We start from the raw sequence: 20,697 nt of genomic DNA, 5'->3' as shown, positions 1-20,697 counted from the left end.
GCCGTTTCGGACCATGCCCCGCACTGGGTGGAACTGGAGCTGGGAGAGGAGAGGGACCAACGCCCGTTGTGGCGGCTGGATGTGGGACTGCTGGCGGACGAGGTGGTGTGTGGGAAGGTGAGGGGGTGTATCGAAAGGTACTTGGAGGCCAACGACAATGGGGAGGTGCGGGTGGGGGTGGTATGGGAGGCGTTGAAGGCGGTGATCAGGGGAGAGCTAATTTCCATTCGGGCTCATAGGGAGAAGACAGAGGGTATGGAAAGGGAGAGGTTAGTGGGGGAGATTTTGAGAGTGGACAGGAGATACGCAGAGGCCCCGGAGGAAAGATTACTTGGGGAAAGACGACGGCTCCAGACGGAGTTTGACCTATTGACCACAGGGAGGGCGGAGGCACAGTGGAGGAAAGTGCAGGGGGCGACCTACGAGTATGGGGAAAAGGCTAATCGGATGCTGGCACACCAGCTCCGTAAGAGGATGGCAGCGAGGGAAATAGGGGGAGTCAAAGATGGAAGGGGAGCCACAGTTCGGAGTGCGACGAAAATAAACGAGGTATTCAAGGCCTTTTATGAAGAGCTGTACAGATCCCAGCCCCCAGCGGGGGAAGAGGGGATGAGACGATTCCTAGATCAGCTGAGATTCCCGAGGGTGGAGGAGCAAGAGGTGGCTGGTTTGGGGGCACCAATTGGTTGGAGGAGCTGAGCAAGTGTTTGGGGAGCATGCAGGCGGGGAAGGCCCCGGGACCGGACGGATTCCCGGTGGAGTTCTATAGGAAGTACGCAGACCTGTTGGCCCCGCTACTGGTGAGGACCTATAATGAGGCAAGAGAGGAGGGGACCCTGCCCCCGACAATGTCGGAAGCGACAATTTCTTTGATCCTAAAGCGGGACAAGGACCCACTGCAATGTGGATCGTACAGGCCGATCTCGCTCCTCAATGTGGATGCAAAGTTGCTGGCAAAAGTGCTGGCCACGAGGATCGACGACTGTGTCCCGGGGGTAATCCACGAGGACCAGACGGGATTTGTAAAGGGCAGGCAACTAAACATCAATGTGCGGCTGCTCTTAAACGTGATAATGATGCCATCGGAGGAGGGAGAGGCGGAGATAGTGGCAGCTATGGACGCGCAGAAGGCCTTTGACCGAGTAGAGTGGGAGTACCTCTGGGAGGTGCTGCGTAGGTTTGGGTTCGGGGTAGGGTTTATCAATTGGGTTAAGCTCCTTTACAGAGCCCCGATGGCGAGTGTGGTGACGAACCGGCGGAGGTTGGAGTACTTTCGACTGTACCGAGGGACGAGGCAGGGGTGCCCCCTGTCCCCCCTGTTGTTCGCATTGGCGAACGAACCATTGGCCATGTCATTGAGGGAGTCTAATAAATGGAGGGAGGTGGTCCGAGGGGGAGAAGAGCATCGGGTGTCGCTATATGCGGATGACCTGTTGCTGTACGTGGCGGATCCAATGGAGGGGATGGTGGAGGTCATGCAGACTCTAAGGGAGTTTGGAGAGTTTTCGGGCTATAAGCTCAATGTAGGGAAGAGTGAGCTCTTTGTATTACAGGCGGGGGACCAAGAAAGAGGGATAGGGGACCTACCGCTGAGGAGGGCGGAGGGGAGCTTTCGGTATCTGGGGATCCAGATAGCCATGAGTTGGGGGACCCTACATAAACTGAATCTGACGAGGTTGGCGGAGCAAATGGAGGAGGATTTCAAAAGATGGGACATATTACCGCTCTCGCTGGCGGGTAGAGTGCAGTCGGTCAAAATGGTGGTCCTTCCGAGGTTTCTGTTTGTGTTTCAGTGCCTTCCCATCGTGATCACTAAGGCCTTTTTTATGAGAATAGGCAGGAGTATTATGGGGTTTGTGTGGGCGAATAAGACCCCGAGAGTAAGGGGAGGGTTCCTGGAACGCAGTAGGGACCGAGGAGGGTTGGCGCTGCCAAACCTGGGGAGCTACTACTGGGCAGCAAATGTGGCGATGATCCGCAAGTGGGTTATGGAGGGAGAGGGGGCGGCATGGAAGAGGATGGAGATGGCGTCCTGTAAAGGAACGAGCCTGGGGGTGTTGGTGACGGCACCGCTGCCGCTCTCGCCGACAAAGTATACCACGAGCCTGGTGGTGGCGGCAACGCTAAGGATCTGGGGCCAGTGGAGACGGCCCGGGGTGCAATGGGAGCATCGGTGTGGTCCCCGATCAGGGGTAACCACCGGTTTGTCCCGGGGAAGATGGACAGGGGGTTCCAGAGCTGGCATCGGGCGGGGATTGGAAGAATGGGGGACCTGTTCATCAACGGGACGTTTGCGAGCCTAGGGGCACTGGAGGAGAAGTTCGAGTTACCCCCGGGAAATGCCTTTAGATATATGCAGGTGAGGGCTTTTGTGAGGCGACAGGTGAGGGAATTCCCGTTGCTCCCGGCACAAGAAGTTCAAGATAGGGTGATCTCGGGTGTATGGGTCGGGGAGGGCAAGGTGTCGGAAATACACCAGGAGTTGAAAGAAGAGGGGGAAGCGCTGGTAGAAGAGTTGAAGGGTAAATGGGAGGAGGAGCTGGGGGAGGAGATCGAGGCAGGTCTGTGGGCTGATGCCCTAGGTAGGGTTAATTCCTCCTCCTCGTGTGGTAGGCTCAGCCTGATACAATTTAAGGTTGTCCACAGAGCGCACTTGACGGGGGCGAGGTTGAGTAGGTTCTTTGGGGTAGAGGACAGATGTGGAAGGTGCTCAGGGAGCCCGGCGAACCATGTCCATATGTTTTGGTCATGCCCGGCACTGGAGGGGTTCTGGAGAGGAGTGGCGGGAGCAATATCTCAGGTGGTGAAAGTCCGGGTCAAGCCAAGCTGGGGGCTAGCAATATTTGGAGTAGTGGACGAACCGGGAGTGCAGGAGGCGAAAGAGGCCGGCATTCTGGCCTTTGCGTCCCTAGTAGCCCGGCGAAGGATCTTGCTAATGTGGAAGGAGGCGAAGCCCACCAGCCTGGAGGCCTGGATAAATGATATGGCTGGGTTCATAAAGTTGGAGAGGATTAAGTTCGCCTTGAGAGGGTCTGCGCAGGGGTTCTACAGGCGGTGGCAACCGTTCCTAGGCTATCTCGCGGAGCGTTAGAGGAAGGTCGGTCAGCAGCAGCAGCAACCTTGGGGGGGAAAGGGGGGACTGCCTGGGAGGGTGGATGAGCAAGAGATAACATGAAGGGTTGGGGAAACTGGCACGTATGGGTGAGGGCCAGTGTACAAAGCTGTGTAAATATATCATTTTGCCATGTATATATCTTGCTCTGCGCAATTTCTCGTTTTTTTTGTTACGAGGGGGGGGTTATTGTTTGTAAGGGAGAAAAATTGTGTTAAAAAACTTTAATAAATATATATATTTTTTTAAAAAGAGTCTCCCAGGTTTTTTTTTTAATTTTGAAATACAAATCACTTTTATGATTTTCTATTTTTGTCTACTTGACAAAGAGCCATCTGGACTCGAAATGTTAGCTCCGTTCTCTCTCCAGATGCTGTCAGACCTGCTGAGATTGTCCAGCATTTTCATTTTTTGTTTCAGGTTCCGCAGCAATTTGCTTTTATCCTCATATACCCTGTGCGCAATTCAACAAAATAGAGAATTTCAGGGTGTTTCTCGGCACCTGCAGCACTGAGAATTACCCCGCTATTAAACGGGACTTGTTTTTTTGGGGGCCTCTCACCCCACCTCGTAAGGGCAAGGCACCCCCAGGCCCCATCCCCAGCATGGGCAACCAGGTGGGGCCTCCGATCACCTGGGAGGCTCCCCCCCCCTCCAACCTCCCCCATGTTCCGTTACGACAGTTCTGAATGGCACCAAGGCAGGGTCTCCCAGGCGCGAGAGTTCGATCCTGGGTCCTGGGATACTCCGCCGTAGACATATTTAACTGCAGCTAACTGCTACATTTAAGTGAAGCTAACCCCAATTCCAGTGCATCTGCCATATATAATATAACTTTACCAACCACAGTAACCTGAGCCACTCAGAGAGAAGTTCCAATTTAGGTACTCCCATTCCCCTCCCCAGGGCAACTCTGTTTCACAGATCTCAAGCAGATTTATTCTCTGCCACAACCAGTGTGCAACCCTTGGTTAATTCTACAAAATCTTACCAATTAAAACATTTTATACATTTGTCATTTTAATGTTACAACAACTAGAATGGCTTATCAAAGACTTGAAGCTCTGCTAGTCAGAGATTAGAGTCAGAAAACAGGGTGTGGATTCAGAGAAGAGGTCAGGGCAGAGAATACAACAGAATGAAACTTGCATTAGAAGTTAAAAATTGACAGAGTTAACGATTCAGTCCAAAACAGCTTGAAAGAGTTTTGAGCAAGGGACATGAGGGGAAAGTAAATCCGAGATAGAAGGAAGATATCCTTTCTGCCATCCACTCTTCTACTTTGCATTTCCTTAGCCCTTAATCCCACAATAATTCTCCGAGCTTCGAACCCTATTCCACCTGCCGCCCCATCTCCATCCCCCTCCTCCACACAATAGTCTGTATCCCTCATCCTAGAACCATCCTCTACCATCCCAATCCAATATTCATCCTGACTCCGGTCCAGGTTTTCCAAATAGCACTTTTAAACAAAGCTTCCATTCTGCTTTTAACAGAAAATTCAAACCAGGATTTTACATCATGCCCTTTTAGGTTTCCTTTCTATTACTGCTTTTTCACAAACTCCAACATCCAGCCACCGACTTCCAGTAATTTCAACTCGCACTTCACAGGCTGTAGTAAAATCTCACAAATCGTAAAGTCACTTCAAATATCTTTCTGGCATCTCAGCCTTCTTCTGAGCTCGGTCTGTCTTTTTACTGAGCGGTTCTCTGTTCCAGTACGTTTACCTCAGACTACTTGAAAACTTCTCTTCATTTCTCTAGTTTCCTCAACTAGCTGCTCTTCGTAACTCTGCACTTGTTTTTTTAGCCACTACTCCAGAAGGGGATTGGGGTTATGGGGGAGAAGAGAGGAGAATGGGGATGAGAAAACTCCCATCAAGTCTGCACCGGCCCCTGGAAAGAGCACCCTGCTTAAGCCCACACCTGCACCCTATCCCTGTAACCCAGTAACCCCACCCAACCTTTTTGGACACTAAGGGCAATTTAGCATGACCAATCCACCTAACCTGCACGTCTTTGGACTGTGGGAGGAAACCGGAGAACCCGGAGGAAACCCACATAGACACGGGGAGAACGTCCAGACTCTGCACAGACAGTGACCAAAGCCGGGATTCGAACCTGGGACCGTGGAACTGTGAAGCAACTGTGCTAACCACTGTGTTACCGTGCTGCCCTACCAGCCATGATTGAATGGCAGAGCCAAACTCGATCGGCCGAGTGGCCTAATTCTGCTCCTATGTCTTATGGATTTGGCTTTCCTTCTTGTAAAGCTAAAAGAAATGTTCTCTCTCTATAATAATAATAATTTTTATTGTCACAAGTAGGCATACATTAAATTGCAATAAGGTTACTGTGAAAAGACCCTAGTCACCACATTCTGGAGCCTGTTTGGGTACACAAACGGAGAATTCAGAATATCCAATTCACCTGACAGCACGTCTTTCGGGTCTTGTGGGAGGAAACCCACGTAGACACAGGGAGACCATGCAAACTCCACACAGTGACCCAAGCAGGAACCTGGGACCCTGGAGCTGTGAAGCAACAGTGCTACCGTGCTGCCCTCACCTTCTAAACCAACTGCTTCTACCAGTGCTGTGAGAGAAGCCTTCTCTCTCCATAAGACATAGGAGCAGAATTGGATTGGATTGGATTTGTTTATTGTCACGTGTACAGAGGTACAGTGAAAAGTATTTTACTGCGAGAAGCTCAACAGATCATTAAGTACATGGGAAGAAAAGGGAATAAAAGAAAATACATAATAGGGCAACACAAGGTAACAAGTATAAGTTCGTCCTTGCTGTGGGACCATTTAGCTAAAGCGCGCCCATATTGTCCGGTCTGGATTATTACACACTGGGAGTGATGTTACCCATATTTTTAGCTCTTCATCACAATCACTGGAAAGGTAATTTAATAATGTACTTTGTGCATACTACAGAATAGTTTGCTTACAATTCTATTTTGAAAGTTAGCAACCAAAATTCCACAGTCTAGTAAATAAAAATGTTTTCTCTTTGGCTACTAAATTCTGTAACATTGGTCTTCTACAACAAATATAAACCTGCCACATTTATTGGCTGGTGGCAAGGCATTCATGGAATCGTTCCATGGATCACATCCACATTCATTGCCATCTCTAATTAAGAAAAATGGCAAAATAATTTTTAAATGTAGTTTTTGAAGTTTGTAACGTTAAAAAACAAAGACATGTTGCATATCAATAAAACGATAATAAGCTTTGACCATCGTAACATGCAAGCCAGTAACAATTAGGCCACTTGGCCCATCAAGTCTACTTTGCCATTCAATCATGGCTGATATTTTCTCATCCCCATTCTCCTGTCTTCTCCCCATAACCCCTGATCCCCTTATTAATCAAGAACCTATCTATCTCAGTCATAAAGACACAGTGAAATGGCCTCCACAGCCTTCTGTGGCAAAAAGTTCCATAGATTCACCACCCTCTGGCTGAAAAAATTCCTCCTCATGTCTGTTTTAAAGGATCGTCCCTTTAATCGGAGACGGTGTCCTCTGGTTCTAGTTTTTCCTACAAGTGGAAACTTCCTCTACACGTCCACTCTATCCAGGCCTCGCAGTATCTTGTACGTTTCAAAAAGATCCCCTCTCATCCTTCTAAACTCCAACGGGTACACACCCAGAGTCCTCAAACGTTCCTCATGTGACAAGTTCTTCATGTAGGCCTCATCAAAAAGAAAAAGGAGGCTGCCCATTTCCAACTACAATCAAATTAGTTAAACTAAAACACTTCTTTACCTTACAAGGCCCCAGTACTTTCTCCAGGGTCTAAAAGTCTAGCAGGTCCCCCGCCACACCGAGGCACAAAGTAGAGAGACTGACCTCCACCTCAACAGGACCCGCCTACGAGCATTCAGCGAGGCGAAGGCTATAACATCCGTCCCGGCCCCACCCTCCCACCTGCAATTCGTTGGACACCCCAAATATGGCTTCTAGGGATCGGGCTCCACATCTGAGATTGTGCAAAATACTATCCTCCAAAACTTTTCCAGTTTCGGGCAGGACAAAAACATGTGAACATGGTTTGCGAAGCCCCTCCTACATTGTTCACAGACATCCTCCAGCCCCTCGAATAGCACAGACAGCGACCCAAGCCAGGAATTGAACCTGGGACCCCGGCGCTGTGAAGCAACAGTGATAACCACTGTGCTACCGTGCCACCCTTCCAGTTTGGGACCCTATATACTCACCAGTGCCACCAATCTCCCCTCTCGAGCCTCCGACATTATCACGTACCTGTCCTCCTGGGCCTCCACCACCTTCTCCAACTGAAACCACACCCTTCTGCTTACCAATACCGCTACCGCCCAAGCCCTGCTATCGAACCCCGAGTGGAAAACCTGACTCGCCGAACCTTTCCTAAGCCTCACCTCATCCTTCACCCTCAGATGGTTCTCCTTAACATCACATCAGCCATCAAGCCCTTTAAGTGCATAAAAAGTGCTCGATCTCTTCACAGCCTCCTAATCCCCTCATGATCCACGTCACAATCTGACCTTTGTTACCGTCAAACCCCCCCGCCCCATCAGAATCCCCCTATCCATTTCCTCTTGAAAACATCTCTCCCAGTATTGATCTCATCCCCCCACCTTCCACACCTCCCAGGTCCATCAAAACCTGTTCGACCAGGTTCCAATGACCGCGGGCCCTACCCCCACCACACTCCCATTCACTAGCCAACCTTCACTTGCTAATCTGAAGGCCCTGCCCAGGCCCCCCTCCTCCCAATCCCCTCCCCCATGACCCCGTCCCTTAAAACAAAGGCAAACAAACAACGCCAGTGTAAAAACCACACCCCAAAAAACCGCCATAACCCCAAAGCCCAATATAATTGCAACCAACTGTAGACTATGACAAAGATAAGCTACATTCAACCAGCCCAAAAGCCCTGCTGTTCCCCCCACAAATGGAGAACAAAAAAACAACCCAAAACGAGATAGAGGATAAGCACAGTCCCCATCCCCTCAATCCAAGTCCCAATCCCAGTCCCCATCCCCTCAATCCAAGTCCCAATCCCAGTCCCATCTCATTTTAGTTCCAATCCTTTGGTCTCACAAACGCCTCTGCGGCCTCAATCGTCTCGAAGTAGAAGTTTCTCGAATTGTAGGTGACCCTCAGCTTCGCCGCGCTGTTATTATAGAGTGCTGCCTTCACCGTCCAAAGGCCCACTACCTTCTCACCGTCAAGTCTGGTATGTTCGAATACCAACTCCTTCCCACTTCACCTCATGCCTTTTCTTCGCCCAACTCAGGACCTTAACCTTGACATGAAACTTGCGAAAGCAAATTATAACTGCTCTCGGTGGTTTGTTTGCTTTCAGTTTGGGCCTGAGCAATCAATGAGCCCTGTCCAGCTCATATCGGGAGGGTTCTTGCCCCTCTCCCAACAACTCTACCAGCATCTTTGCAAAGTACTCAGTCGGCATGCCCCCACCGGAAGTCCAGCTGTATTCACAAATTGAACACTGTGACTCAGATCACTTTTAAGTTCCTTTTGCAGAATATAGTCTCAATGTTGGCGTCCCTATCTCTGAGCCAAAAGCTCTAGGTTCAAGTCCAGGACATGATGGCCGCGGAAGGTGCATTGAAAAAATGGCCAAACAGATTGATTATCAGCCTGTAAATTCTTTCAATGCGCCTGATGGCAGGCGGTAAGAATGGGAGAGTTTTCTGATCAGCCATACTACAGAAGCCAACGGCAAACCACTGCAGCACTTCGTCAAGCATAATCATGGGCCAATCCAATTGAAGTCCATGGTACCCAATGTCCTCTTCGGGCATTGAAAGTGGCCTCAGATAGGGTACCTGAAGGAGGAGGAGGAGTATGCAAGTTAATTCAGAAGTTACCTACCTGTAAACAATAGCACACAAAAGCTCTTTCTGGTGAGCATTGTCAGGTGTATTCTAAAATCTAAAGTACGTACCCCACCTTATTGTTGATTATTATACGGCAAACAATTACGTTTCTGCGAGTATAGATAACAACAGCATGCATTTCAACAGCACTTTTAACCTAGGCAAACGAGCCCAGGTGTTTAACAGGAGGTTTAGCAAACAGAATCTGACACCATGCAATGTTAACGAGATACATTATGTTAATCCAAGTAATGAGTGTGCGAGTAGAATTTTCACCAGAATCAAGCGAGTAGAATTTTCACCAGAATCAAACAGCAGATCCATTGAAACAATATATTGCCTGCACTTCAAACCGTTTGAACATGAAGAGCATTTTGAGGATTCCAAATAAATAAAGGTTTATTTGAACAACGCCCTCAGAGTTGACAAAAATGCAGTCACCCCTTTATTCCAAGTAAGGCATACATTAACTTTTATATGACTTTGGTTTGTCCCGATAAAATACAGAAATACTTTAGAAAGATCTGCAGATGAGAAAGTGCATCGATGCACTGCATTTCAATTCAAGATAATGGGAGTAAGGGTATGCATGTGAAACAGGGCTTGCCCAAGGCAAGTCATAAATAACTGCTCCCTCATGCTTTCCAACATGTTAAAAGGATAGCAAAGCATGGATGCATTATGAGTAAAAGTCCATTTAACCTACAACGCACATTGCGAGGGATAAAAGTCCTTCCTCAACCCTTTAATCTGTAAAGTCACAGTCATAGGCAAACAAACAATTACAGGTATTTGGTTTTATGAAGGCACCTTTAAAAAAGCACTGTGTGTTATTGAAATAAGCGGGGAGTGGCATCTCATGATTCTTGTATGCTGAGCTGCAATATCAGCCAATCAACACTTGGCACATGGAAAAATAGGTAATTTGATAACTTCAAAAAATATTCTGTCTTTTAAGTGCCAGTACAAGTTTCAAATAATGAACATATCAATTGTTACTTCAAAGGAAGCATTAGAAACTGCACAGAGCAATAATGTATGTCTTGTACAACATACTGCTACTGTACACAAATGCAGATGCTCAGGAAATTGCAAAGAAAACAACATTTGGATCAACTGACAGACGTACCTATTGTTTCATTATGCTAACGTTCATCACTCCCTAGAGGAATTGTTGAAAAATAAACTAGTGCCATTTTTGCATACTTTTGCACCAAATAAAACATCAGTCATTATAAAAGAGAAGTGCAGAAAACACCAAAAACCAATTCTTGGTCATCAGCCAACAGTCTGTCCGTGAAAAATAATAAAACCAGGCACCTATTTCTTCCCCATTGTTAACAATGAACTACACAGTGCACTACATGTCAACAAATTAGATCAATCAAACAAGAAATCTCAATCTTCCAGTGCTAACCACATTTATCATAATGTTGTACAGCTTCTCCAAAGAGAGAATAGAGTGCAGCATGTACAGTTTGAATACGTGAACTCCTAATTTATGTTAATTATAAAACACAAAATGCTTTCCATGAACTGCTACAGAGCCAGATATGCATAGAAAAAAACAAGATGCCAAGATCCGAACTTTAATAATGCATCACTTCTTGAGGCATACATACCTATTTTAAATCACCACACACTGCAAACAAGGCCTGCGTCATTTTTACCAGAGCAGTCCCAAATTAACCCTGCACAAATCCGCAATATCAAGTTAAGAACGCTGCTGCTTATGCGGCATTAACAAAAGAATTAACAGAGAGAAAAGCTGCACTACTCGGGCAGGCACACCTTGTGCTGCAAATGCGATTCGAGATCTTAACCTCTGGACTGAAACCAAGCTTCACTGGTGTGAGGGAGGTGGGAGGGGGAGAGAGAAAGACTGAGCTACAGTGCGGAGATTAACATGTAACACTGAATTTCTTTGTGAAACCATTTTAGTCCAGTACTTAAACTGCCTGGCATTGAATGCAATTTAAAGCAGCACATTAATAATATGAAGAGGATAATGAACCTTTATGTAAATATACAAGTCATGGTGAAATTTCCTATCTAACATATTACATTTTATCGAGAGGTTTTGTTTAAGGAAGAAATGTTGAGGAACTAAAGCGGCATCTGTCGGTGTCAGCTACAGCACAGATGGTGTCACTAACTGACCAGCGTGATCTGCGAGGACTAAACCATTCATGCAAACAAAAATAGGAATACCTAGAAATAGGAAGGCACAGAAATGTGAAAATGATTCCAAATGCAGAGTAAAATAGCACAGCCATTAAAATGGATCAGAAATAATCTTCAAGTCTGACTCTTCAAAAAAAAAAATAGGGCATTACGTACATACTCTACCTGTCAAGTGCACTTTCCCACATTTACAAAAGGCTAATGATAAACAGCCTAGGAAATAGACTCACCCCTTTTCTGCATCTCTTGCAAAGGAATACAGTTTCTACCACCACCATCATAAGGTAGGTAAGGATCAGAAGGCATATCCATAGGATATCAATAAAGGGGCAAGTATGCTGCACTGAAAATCTGTCACATTATCCTCTCGAGCAGCAGAGCTGCCATGTTTGCTCAGGAAATCACTTGTGTGTGCATGCAGCCTTGTACAGGAGCTTGAGTCCTGTGATAGGCTATGTAAGCAACAGGAAATTGACATAAGCAACAGGAAATTGCTCCTCTCCAGTTGCTACTGGATACCAGTTCACAGATCACAGAAGCTTAACAGCCGAATAAATGATTCATCAGCCAATGTTTTTGAAGGTGACAGTTCTAATTTTGGCAGATTACTTTTTCCTAAATTTAGGAACGGAACGAGTATTCGACTGTCAAAGACTAAAGCAATTACCAAATGCACAGTAAAATTTTGTTGCGCTCACATTTTCATTATGGGTCCTTACTTACTTAAACTGGACAGAGCAAAAGTGAGTGAGGGAAAAACTAGAAAAAGGAAATAAACGAGAAAAAGAGTTACGGACGGGATGGAGGAAAAAAAGAGAGAAAGAAAGGCATTACATGTAAATAGAATTTTAAAAATAAATAAATTTAGAGTACCCAATTAATTATTTTTTCCCAATTAAGGGGCAGTTTATCATAGATTATCATAGAATTTACAGTGCAGAAGGAGGCCATTCGGCCCATCGAGCCTGCACCGGCTCTTGGAAAGAGCACCCTACCCAAGGTCAACACCTCCACCTTACCCCCACAACCCAGCAACCCCACCCAACACTAAGAGCAATTTTGGACACTAAGGGTAATTTATCACGGCCAATCCACCTCACCTGCACATCTTTGGACTGTGGGAGGAAACCGGAGCACCCGGAGGAAACCAACGCAGACACGGGGAGGACGTGCAGACTCCGCACAGACAGTGACCCAGCGGGGAATCAAACCTGGGACCCTGGAGCTGTGAAGCAATTGTGCTATCCACAATGCTACCGTGCTGCCTTGCACATCTTTTCCCACGCAGACACGGGGAGAATGTGCAAACTCCACAGGGACCCGGGTCCTCGGTGCTGTGAGGCAGCAGTGCTAACCACTGTGCCATCGTGTCGCATTCGTCAGCATCACAGAATTGTTACGGCACAGCCCATCGTGTCTGCACTCGCTCTCCAAACAAGCATCATGAGTCAGTGCCATTCCCCTGCCCTCTCCTTGTTTCCTTTACACATTGTTTCTGTTCTAACAGAAAACAGTACGCTGAAGTGCTTCACAGCCAAGGATCACAAATTACCGTGGATTGCGGTAAATAAGTCAACATTTGAAGCCTTGAAAAATCCTTCCAAAAAATGGAGGGCGGCTTATACGCCAAGTAAACGAATGTGAGCTGCCAGGTGTTGGTGTAGGTGGTCACCATTTTGAAATGTGATTAAAAAAACACACTGTTAATCCAAGTTAAAAATCAATGTGATGCATTTTATTGAATTAATTCTGCAAGGATACTTTTAACCACATTCATGAGTTCGACGCAAAGGGTTCATGAAGTTCATACTGAATCACATTGGCTCTGGTATCAGCATAAGCATCTCACGGAATCAGATTTAGAGCTTTCAATTTCAGAATCGTCCTTCCACAACAAATCATCTTCCTCTTCAGCCACTGAATTGGATTTTCCACATTGTTTGAACGATGTGATGACAATTTATGCATGAATATGAAACCATACAAAACATCAAACGGGGCTCCTCACCCTGTAGGGATTTTGGTCTTAAACCCATAGAAAGGGAATGGTGCTGAAAGAGGCCATTCTGCCCATCATGTCTTCCCTGACCAAAAAAAAGAGATGAAAAGTGTAAAGTCCCAGACGAACACTCGGAAGCGATGACGGTTTGGAAAAGCACACTACTTATTCACCTATTCGACCTCACTCCTACTCCCCGAAGAGTCTCCCGCGCCGGCCCACATTTGGGCTGAGATCTTTATGTCCCCCAAGGTCCCCGAGATTAAGAGTAAAAGTTCTGCCCCCTCATCTAGGGAGGTCACAACCAGGTGAGGCTACTGGGCACCTGATGGTGCAGGCCCTGTGACCATGGGTCGGGTTAGGAAGGGGTAAAATTCTTCACCCTCTTCGCCCGGGGCTGTCTCTCCGGTGTCCGCTGCGTTGGGCCCAGAGGGCTGTATCTGACCCAAGAGAGACGTTTTGGGGCCGAACACCTGAATGGTTCCATCATGCTGGGCTCGGTTCCGCCCGATCTGTTGGACTTCTGTTGGCTGGGTTTCCATGTCAGTCTTGGGTTCCGATGGGTAGGTCCTCCTCACAAGAAGTCAAAGGCAACTGTGCCGGAAGATGAGAAACCACTGGCCGTGGGGAGCTCTGGAAGGCGCTTGACGGCCTACTGGGCACGGCTGCGGAGGTGGTCCACATGTCGATTCAACTCCTTTCCTTGTACACACATCGAGTACGGGACCGGTCCTGATCGCCTCACCACTATCTCCGGGATCCATAACGCACCATGGGTGAAATTTCAGATACAGACCACGTCGCCCATGGAAAATCCCCTGACAGGCCTGGGTCAACTCGTATCAGAGAGGTCCTGCCGATTGCAGACTTTTCCCCAAAATTTCCCAGGATGAGGTTTGACCACATGCCCAGCCAACAGCCAATAACTGCTCAAAGGGTGCTACTCCAGCAGTGGCGTGCAGCGTGGTGCGGTAGTAGAATAAGAATCGAGCCAGACGGGTCTCTGGAAAATTGGAGGTCTGCTTCCTCATCCCAAACTTAAAAGATTGTAGTGTGTAGCCACGTAAAATGGCTGCGTTCCGATTAATCTGGCCAAAACCCAGTTTAAAATGGCTAACCTGAAAGACTGCTGGGAAAAGCAGCTAAGAAGACACAAGCAGGCAGCTGCAGACAGTATTGCATATAGGGCTCTGGGAAGTTAGCCCAGATCGATACTCAGGGCAATCAACAGCCCATCGACCCAGGTATTTGCAGTTGCATTCAGGACTGTTTGCAGCCCATCTATTCAGACATCCACAGTTAAATCGGCTATCCCCGGGAACAATTGCAACATATTAGCAATTGAATACCGGGCCAGACCTGTCGGCGCCTGCAGTGGCCGAAACAAAGACAGGTGAGCGACCACCCCCCGATCGAGGAATCGCCTCACCATTGGACACATCGACCCCAGAGATTGGGGACAGATCCAATCACATGGGACTCAGGGTCAAGGGCCGCCCCAGGAGGCGGGAAGCCCCTGGGCCCTATAAAAGTGAGGGGCCAAGTTCAGATCTCTCTCTCTCCTCTTCGCCTGCTCGGGACCTTCGCAAGACCAGCCACCGGCAACTGTAAGTTTGAATCCAGCGATCACTATCCGGTAGAGACACCTAGCCACCGACCTGTAGCAGCCTTTTGAATCCCGCGGGCCAGATGTGATTGGACGAGCCATTCGTTTCCCTGACCTGGTGGGCTCTTCCTAAGTTAAGTATTGGCCAGTAGTGATAGGTTTATTATATAGATAGTAGTATTAGGGTATTAATATTGCTTGTTGTATATAATAAATGACCGTTGTTTTAATCCTTACTAAGCGGTGTGCTGTATTATTAATCATAACCTGAACTTGAACCACGTGGCGGTATCATAAAGATACCTGGCGACTCATGAGCAAAGGTGACGTAAACAGAGCAAATAGACTAAGGTTAAAAAGAGCAACATAATTGGCGGCAGCCTGACGGGACCCGACTTAGAAGTGGAAAACCACTCCGGGAGAACCCCAACATTTTGAATTAGAATCCAATCGGAAAAAAAAAAACCCCACAAGTGTTCAAGCGGTTCTGGCTAATAATTCACAATTCGGAAGTGTGTGTATGCATGCGTAACTAACAGGGTTATAAGGCAAAACTGATAGATTTTTTTTGTTGCGTCAAAACTATCGGCAGTTGGTATTTCGGAAATTAGCGCAAGCCGTACCCGCATCTACCACACCACCTTAGCCCCCTGTTCCAAAGTCGAACGTAACGAGCAGATAAGAGAGAGCCATGCAGGCAATGCAAGCGATGCAGCGCCTCATGAACCCCCATGATTTTGCTGTCGCACCAGTCAGCAGCGTAGGAGCGGGACAGTGTCCCGTTTGGGAAGTGGAAATCCGCAAATTTCTGCAGGGCAAAGGATGGCCCATGTGGAAGGATTTCTGCAATAACGACGACTCAGGTCCTGGAAGTATAGGGCATACTTGGTGGGAGAACCTGAGTGAGATCCACAGAAAGAGTTTAGCAAAAGCGCGCAAGCCGATGGCAATTGTGTCCTGTCTGGCACAATTGCGAGGCACAGAGGAGGTCGTCAGGACGCTCCACAAGGAAATAGAAGGCATACATCGGATGAGTAAAATCGATGTATGCGAAATTGAGAAAGAGAACCTGGAGTTAAAAGGGAAATTAGCAGCAAAAGACGAAGAGGTGCCTGACGCCAAATGGGGTCACCAATCTTGTCTGACGCACTTGAGTAGTTTCCAGTCACAATATGAAAAGGCTTATCAGGACCTGCAGCGTGCAGTCCTGGTAAAGAAAGAAACAGAAAACCAGTTAGAGACGCTCCAGAAACAATGCAGTGATCTCACGCCACAACCACGGAACAAAGGCAGAGAGAGTACTTTGGGCCATGCAAAGTGCCGAAAGCAGATTGCAGACTTGAAAGCACTGCTTTCTGTCCAAAAGGGATTTCAAGAAACCTTTGGGAAAAGTTTAGACCAGGAAGACGGCCCTGATTGGGAAGAATTGCAAGAGACAGCGCAGTGATATGTTCAGGGAGCATGTGCGCAGGGAAAACCCCAAAGGAGGAAAGCACCCCCACCCCCCACACAACAGATAATACAGGCTCCCATGAACCCTGTAACAACCCACCGCACCGCCACAGCGGACGAGGCGGAAGTCTTATATTCCACCCCCCTCACAGTGACCCAATTACGGGACGCGTGTGCCAAAATCACACCGTTCCTCCCCGCTTCAGACCCACACCATATCTTTGCCACCGTCAAACACCAGGCGACCATGTACGGCCTGGATGAGAAAGAGCAGGTAAAGCTCACGGTCCTCAGCTTAGACCCATCGGTCGCAGCAGCCCTTCCCGACCCACAGAATGTAGGAGGAGGCACCCTTGCAGAAACGCATACCGCGATCCTGGATGCGATCGGGTACAACCGGGGCGACCCCGTAGACGGTCTGAATAAATGCAGACAGGAAAAGTCTGAACACCCCACAGCGTTCGCAGGACGCTTGTGGATTCATTTTGAAGCCGTTTTCGGCAACGTAGATCGTGCCCATTTGTCCCCAGACAATATGGCCAAGTGGACCCGCACCCTTATCTCCCATGCCACGGAAGCAGGACAGAATGCCTGTAGCAATTATGACCCCTCGGAGGAGGCTCATAATGAGAAGTGGGTGGTCAAAAGATTGTCCCGCGTTTGGGAACAAGCGGCTCATGGCAAATCAGCAACTAGAACCCCCGAGGGAAACCAAGCCGCCGCAGACGTGCAGGCAGTAAGAACCACTCTCCACAAACCCGCCTGGGTAAACGAGGGAAAGAACAGCCCCCCAGCCAAACCGCAAGAGTGCTACAATTGCGGACAATTGGGACATTTTGCTAGAGAATGCAATGGCCCTAAAAAACCACAGAGTGCCCAACCGACAGGCACTCTCGATAAGAAAAAGGCAGAGCCCATAGCGACCGAGAACTGAGGTGTCCACGTGATGATTTAAAGGAGACACTTGGTGAAAAGTGTTGTCCTTCCTGATGGAACCGGCGGAATGTTTTATGTTGTCTGTCTGTTTGTTAAATGTTGTTCGTCCTACAGGAGAATTTTCTCACCGCCCCACGCCCATTCACCTGAACTTTGTAGCTCTTTTCCAAACGGACAAGCCAGACGCTTGTTCAGCGGTACCAACTTGTCCAAGATACGTGGTCACGAGACCAGACGCCCGATCGTAGCTACTCTTCTGATTTGATGGTAGAATCAGAACAGTAACCCCACCATGATGACTACATTTTTGTCCGTTCTTTGGTCGCTCAGGCAGTGGAGAAACGGCGTGAGACCCGCCCTGCCTGGGGACCCCCCCGTTGGTCAAAAACGCTTGGGTAGGGAAGATACGGTATTGGTAGCCGTCCTACCCAGGAACTCCACCCAAATCTTACCCGTCGCGGCCCACACGCACCTCATTCGAACTTTTCTTTCAAAAACAGTTTTATTTTATTTAGGCAACCTTTGGGTTGCTGCCACATGCTATTTACATCCTGGAACATTTGGATGATAAACCTAGCACTGGTCCACCATTGGGAAGTGTGCCGTGTCCAAACATTTGTTTTGAAAAAGAAAATGGGGGGAGTCACATACTGTGACCAATTATAAGGGTTTAATTGGCCCCAAGAAGGACAGACACACTCTCACACCAGATATTAAACCGAAGTATTTACACACACTACGCTTGTCTTACAGAACTCCAGAAGCTCCAAGTCCGGAGAAAACCAGCGAACAAAGGAAAACGAAGGAAAGAAGACAGCCATGAGGACTCCTTTCATCGTGCTCAACACTCTTTTGATGAACTTTTGGTTGCGCGGGAACGCGGACCCCATCACTCCAAACCCCTTTACTGTTAACACTTCACGGCCCAGTAGTACCGAGGGCCCAGTCACCAACCACGCTGCATTATCCTGGTGTGCCAAGTTCATAACTTGGTACTCCCTATCGTACATCATTGAGGCACTGTTGGCATTGGCTATACTCAGTTGTGCAGTACAGACCAGGCGCCTCCACAAGTGGAAAAGGAGAGCGTACCGCACTCGAACCCTGGTCTATCGGATCCGATCCCCGATATTCGGCTATGACCAGACCCCAGAGCCCCGCGACATATGAATAATAAAACATGCACTGGCGGTTTTTCCTGTAAATAAAAAGAAAATGTATGGAAATGTATGATCCTGAGCTTGACTGCCAAGCCAGGAAAGAATATATTAAATGTTGTGATTGTTATTGTATGTTTAGAGAGATAAGATTGTATAATGCTTGAAAAATTGTTTAGGTAAAATTAGAGGTTCCCAGTTTATTTTTTTATAGATACATGCCCCTGCCTGACATAGCGCCCTCAAGAAGTGTTTAGGTAAATTTTTGTGCATAGCTAGGGTCAGAGTAGTGGCCATGTAGGAGGTGCCCCCCCCCCCCAGGGTCAGGGAACGAAGAGGACAAAACTTATGTGATCCTTCACGCTTCGCGTTAGGATCACAAGGCGGGTGTGTAGCCACGTAAAATGGCTGCGTTCCGATTAATCTGGCCAAAACCCAGTTTAAAATGGCTAACCCGAAAGACTGCTGGGAAAAGCAGCTAAGAAGAAACAAGCAGGCAGCTGCAGACAGTATTGCATATTCGGCTCTGGGAAGTTAGCCCAGATCGATACTCAGGGCTATCAACAGCCCATCGACCCAGGTATTTGCAGTTGCATTCAGGACTGTTTGCAGCCCATCTATTCAGACATCCACAGTTAAATCGGCTATCCCCGGGAACAATTGCAACATATTAGCAATTGACTACCGGGCCAGACCTGTCGGCGCCTGCAGTGGCCAAAACAAAGGCAGGTGAGCAACCACCCCCCGATCGAGGAATCGCCTCACCATTGGACACTTCGACCCCAGAGATTGGGGACAGATCCAATCACATGGGACTCAGGGTCAAGGGCCGCCCCGGGAGGTGGGAAGCACCTGGGCCCTATAAAAGTGAGGGGCCAAGTTCAGATCTCTCTCTCTCTCTCCTCTTCGCCTGCTCAAGACCTTCGCAAGTCCAGCCACCGGCAACTGTAAGTTTGAATCCAGCGATCGCTATCCGGTAGAGACACCTAGCCACCGACCTGTAGCAGCCTTTTGAATCCCACGGGCCAGATTTGATTGGACAAGCCATTCGTTTCCCTGACCTGGTGGGCTCTTCCTAAGTTAAGTATTGGCCAGTAGTGATAGGTTTATTATATAGATAGTAGTATTAGGGTATTAATATTGCTTGTTGTATATCATAAATGACCGTTGTTTTAATCCTTACTAAGCGGTGTGCTGTATTATTAATCATAACCTGAACTTGAACCACGTGGCGGTATCATAAAGATACCTGGCGACTCATGAGCAAAGGTGACGTAAACAGAGCAAATAGACTAAGGTTAAAAAGAGCAACAAGTGTATAGAACCATGTTCATGCAAATACAAAACCTTCACAAAAAGGATTGAATTTGTTTTAAACTAGTAAATAAACCCTCATGTCCCGGCCATTCTACTATTTTCTACAGCCCACTCTACAATACATAATATCCTCTACCTACCAGTTTAGAAATGCCAAATAATAGTGTATAAAGCATCAAGGCAAACCGTCATAGTACACACCCAAATTCATACAATGCGAATATTTGTACTGAGCCCTCTTTGTAAACAACTGTCACCAACCATCAACAGCGGCAACATCTGCAAACATAATAAAAGTGCAACAAAGGCTGACAGAAGAAGCAACTTCAATCCAGATCGAGGTGAGCGTACACCAGATACTGTATAACATGAAGTTTATGATGCCCAAACCTTTATTCTTAATAGAACAGAGAACATATTGTGCAGAAGGAGGCCATTCGGCCCAGCGGGTCTGCACCGGCCCAAAAAGCCCTCACTTCCACTCTGTCCCCATAACCCAATAACCCCGCCTAACCTTTTTTGGTCACGAAGGGCAATTTATCATGGCCAATCCACCTAACCTGCATGTCTTTGGACTGTGGGAGGAAACCGGAGCACCCGGATAAAACCCACGCAGACACGGGGAAAATGTGCAGACTCCACACAGACAGTGACCGAGCAGAGAATCAAACCTGGGACCCTGGCGCTGGGAAGCCACAATGCTAATCACTTGTGCTACCGTGCTGCCCAAATCTGCTTGAATACGCAACTGAGCTCAGTCAATGACAGCTTTCTACAGTAAAGAATAATAATAACTTTGTCACAAGTAGACTTACATTTACACTGCAATGAAGTTAGTGAAAAGCCCCTAGTCGCCACATCCCAGCGCCTGCTGGGATACACAGACGGAGAATTCAGAATGTCCAAATTACATTCAGCACGTCTTTCAGGACTTGTGCGAGGAAACCGGTGCACCCGAAGGAAACCCACAGACACACGGAGAACGTGCAGACTCCACATAGACAGTGACCCAAGCCGGGAATCGAACCTGGGACCCTG

The 20,697-nt window shown here is 47.7% G+C and overlaps 1 protein-coding gene across 9 annotated transcripts in view; it reads right to left on the bottom strand.

Moving 5' to 3' along the window:
• The window catches only part of clcn3 (chloride channel 3), a 281,546-nt gene that overhangs the window by 141,760 nt on the left and 119,089 nt on the right, over positions 1–20,697 (bottom strand). For 2 of the 9 annotated variants that reach the window (XM_072515745.1, XM_072515750.1), the window contains exon 1: positions 11,423–11,631. The exons of 5 other annotated variants lie outside the window; for them this stretch is intronic. In XM_072515745.1, the coding sequence (XP_072371846.1) occupies positions 11,423–11,504 (82 nt within the window). In that variant the 5' untranslated portion in view covers positions 11,505–11,631. Of the gene's footprint in view, positions 1–8,333; positions 8,958–10,630; positions 10,759–11,422; positions 11,632–20,697 lie in introns of those variants that run through there. 2 more of the 9 variants (XM_072515748.1, XM_072515749.1) reach the window with 2 other exon arrangements.

The sequence above is a fragment of the Scyliorhinus torazame genome, chromosome 9 (assembly GCF_047496885.1).
Source record: "Scyliorhinus torazame isolate Kashiwa2021f chromosome 9, sScyTor2.1, whole genome shotgun sequence".
In the NCBI taxonomy this organism is placed as follows: domain Eukaryota; kingdom Metazoa; phylum Chordata; class Chondrichthyes; order Carcharhiniformes; family Scyliorhinidae; genus Scyliorhinus; species Scyliorhinus torazame.
This window is presented reverse-complemented; position numbering and strand designations above follow the sequence as displayed.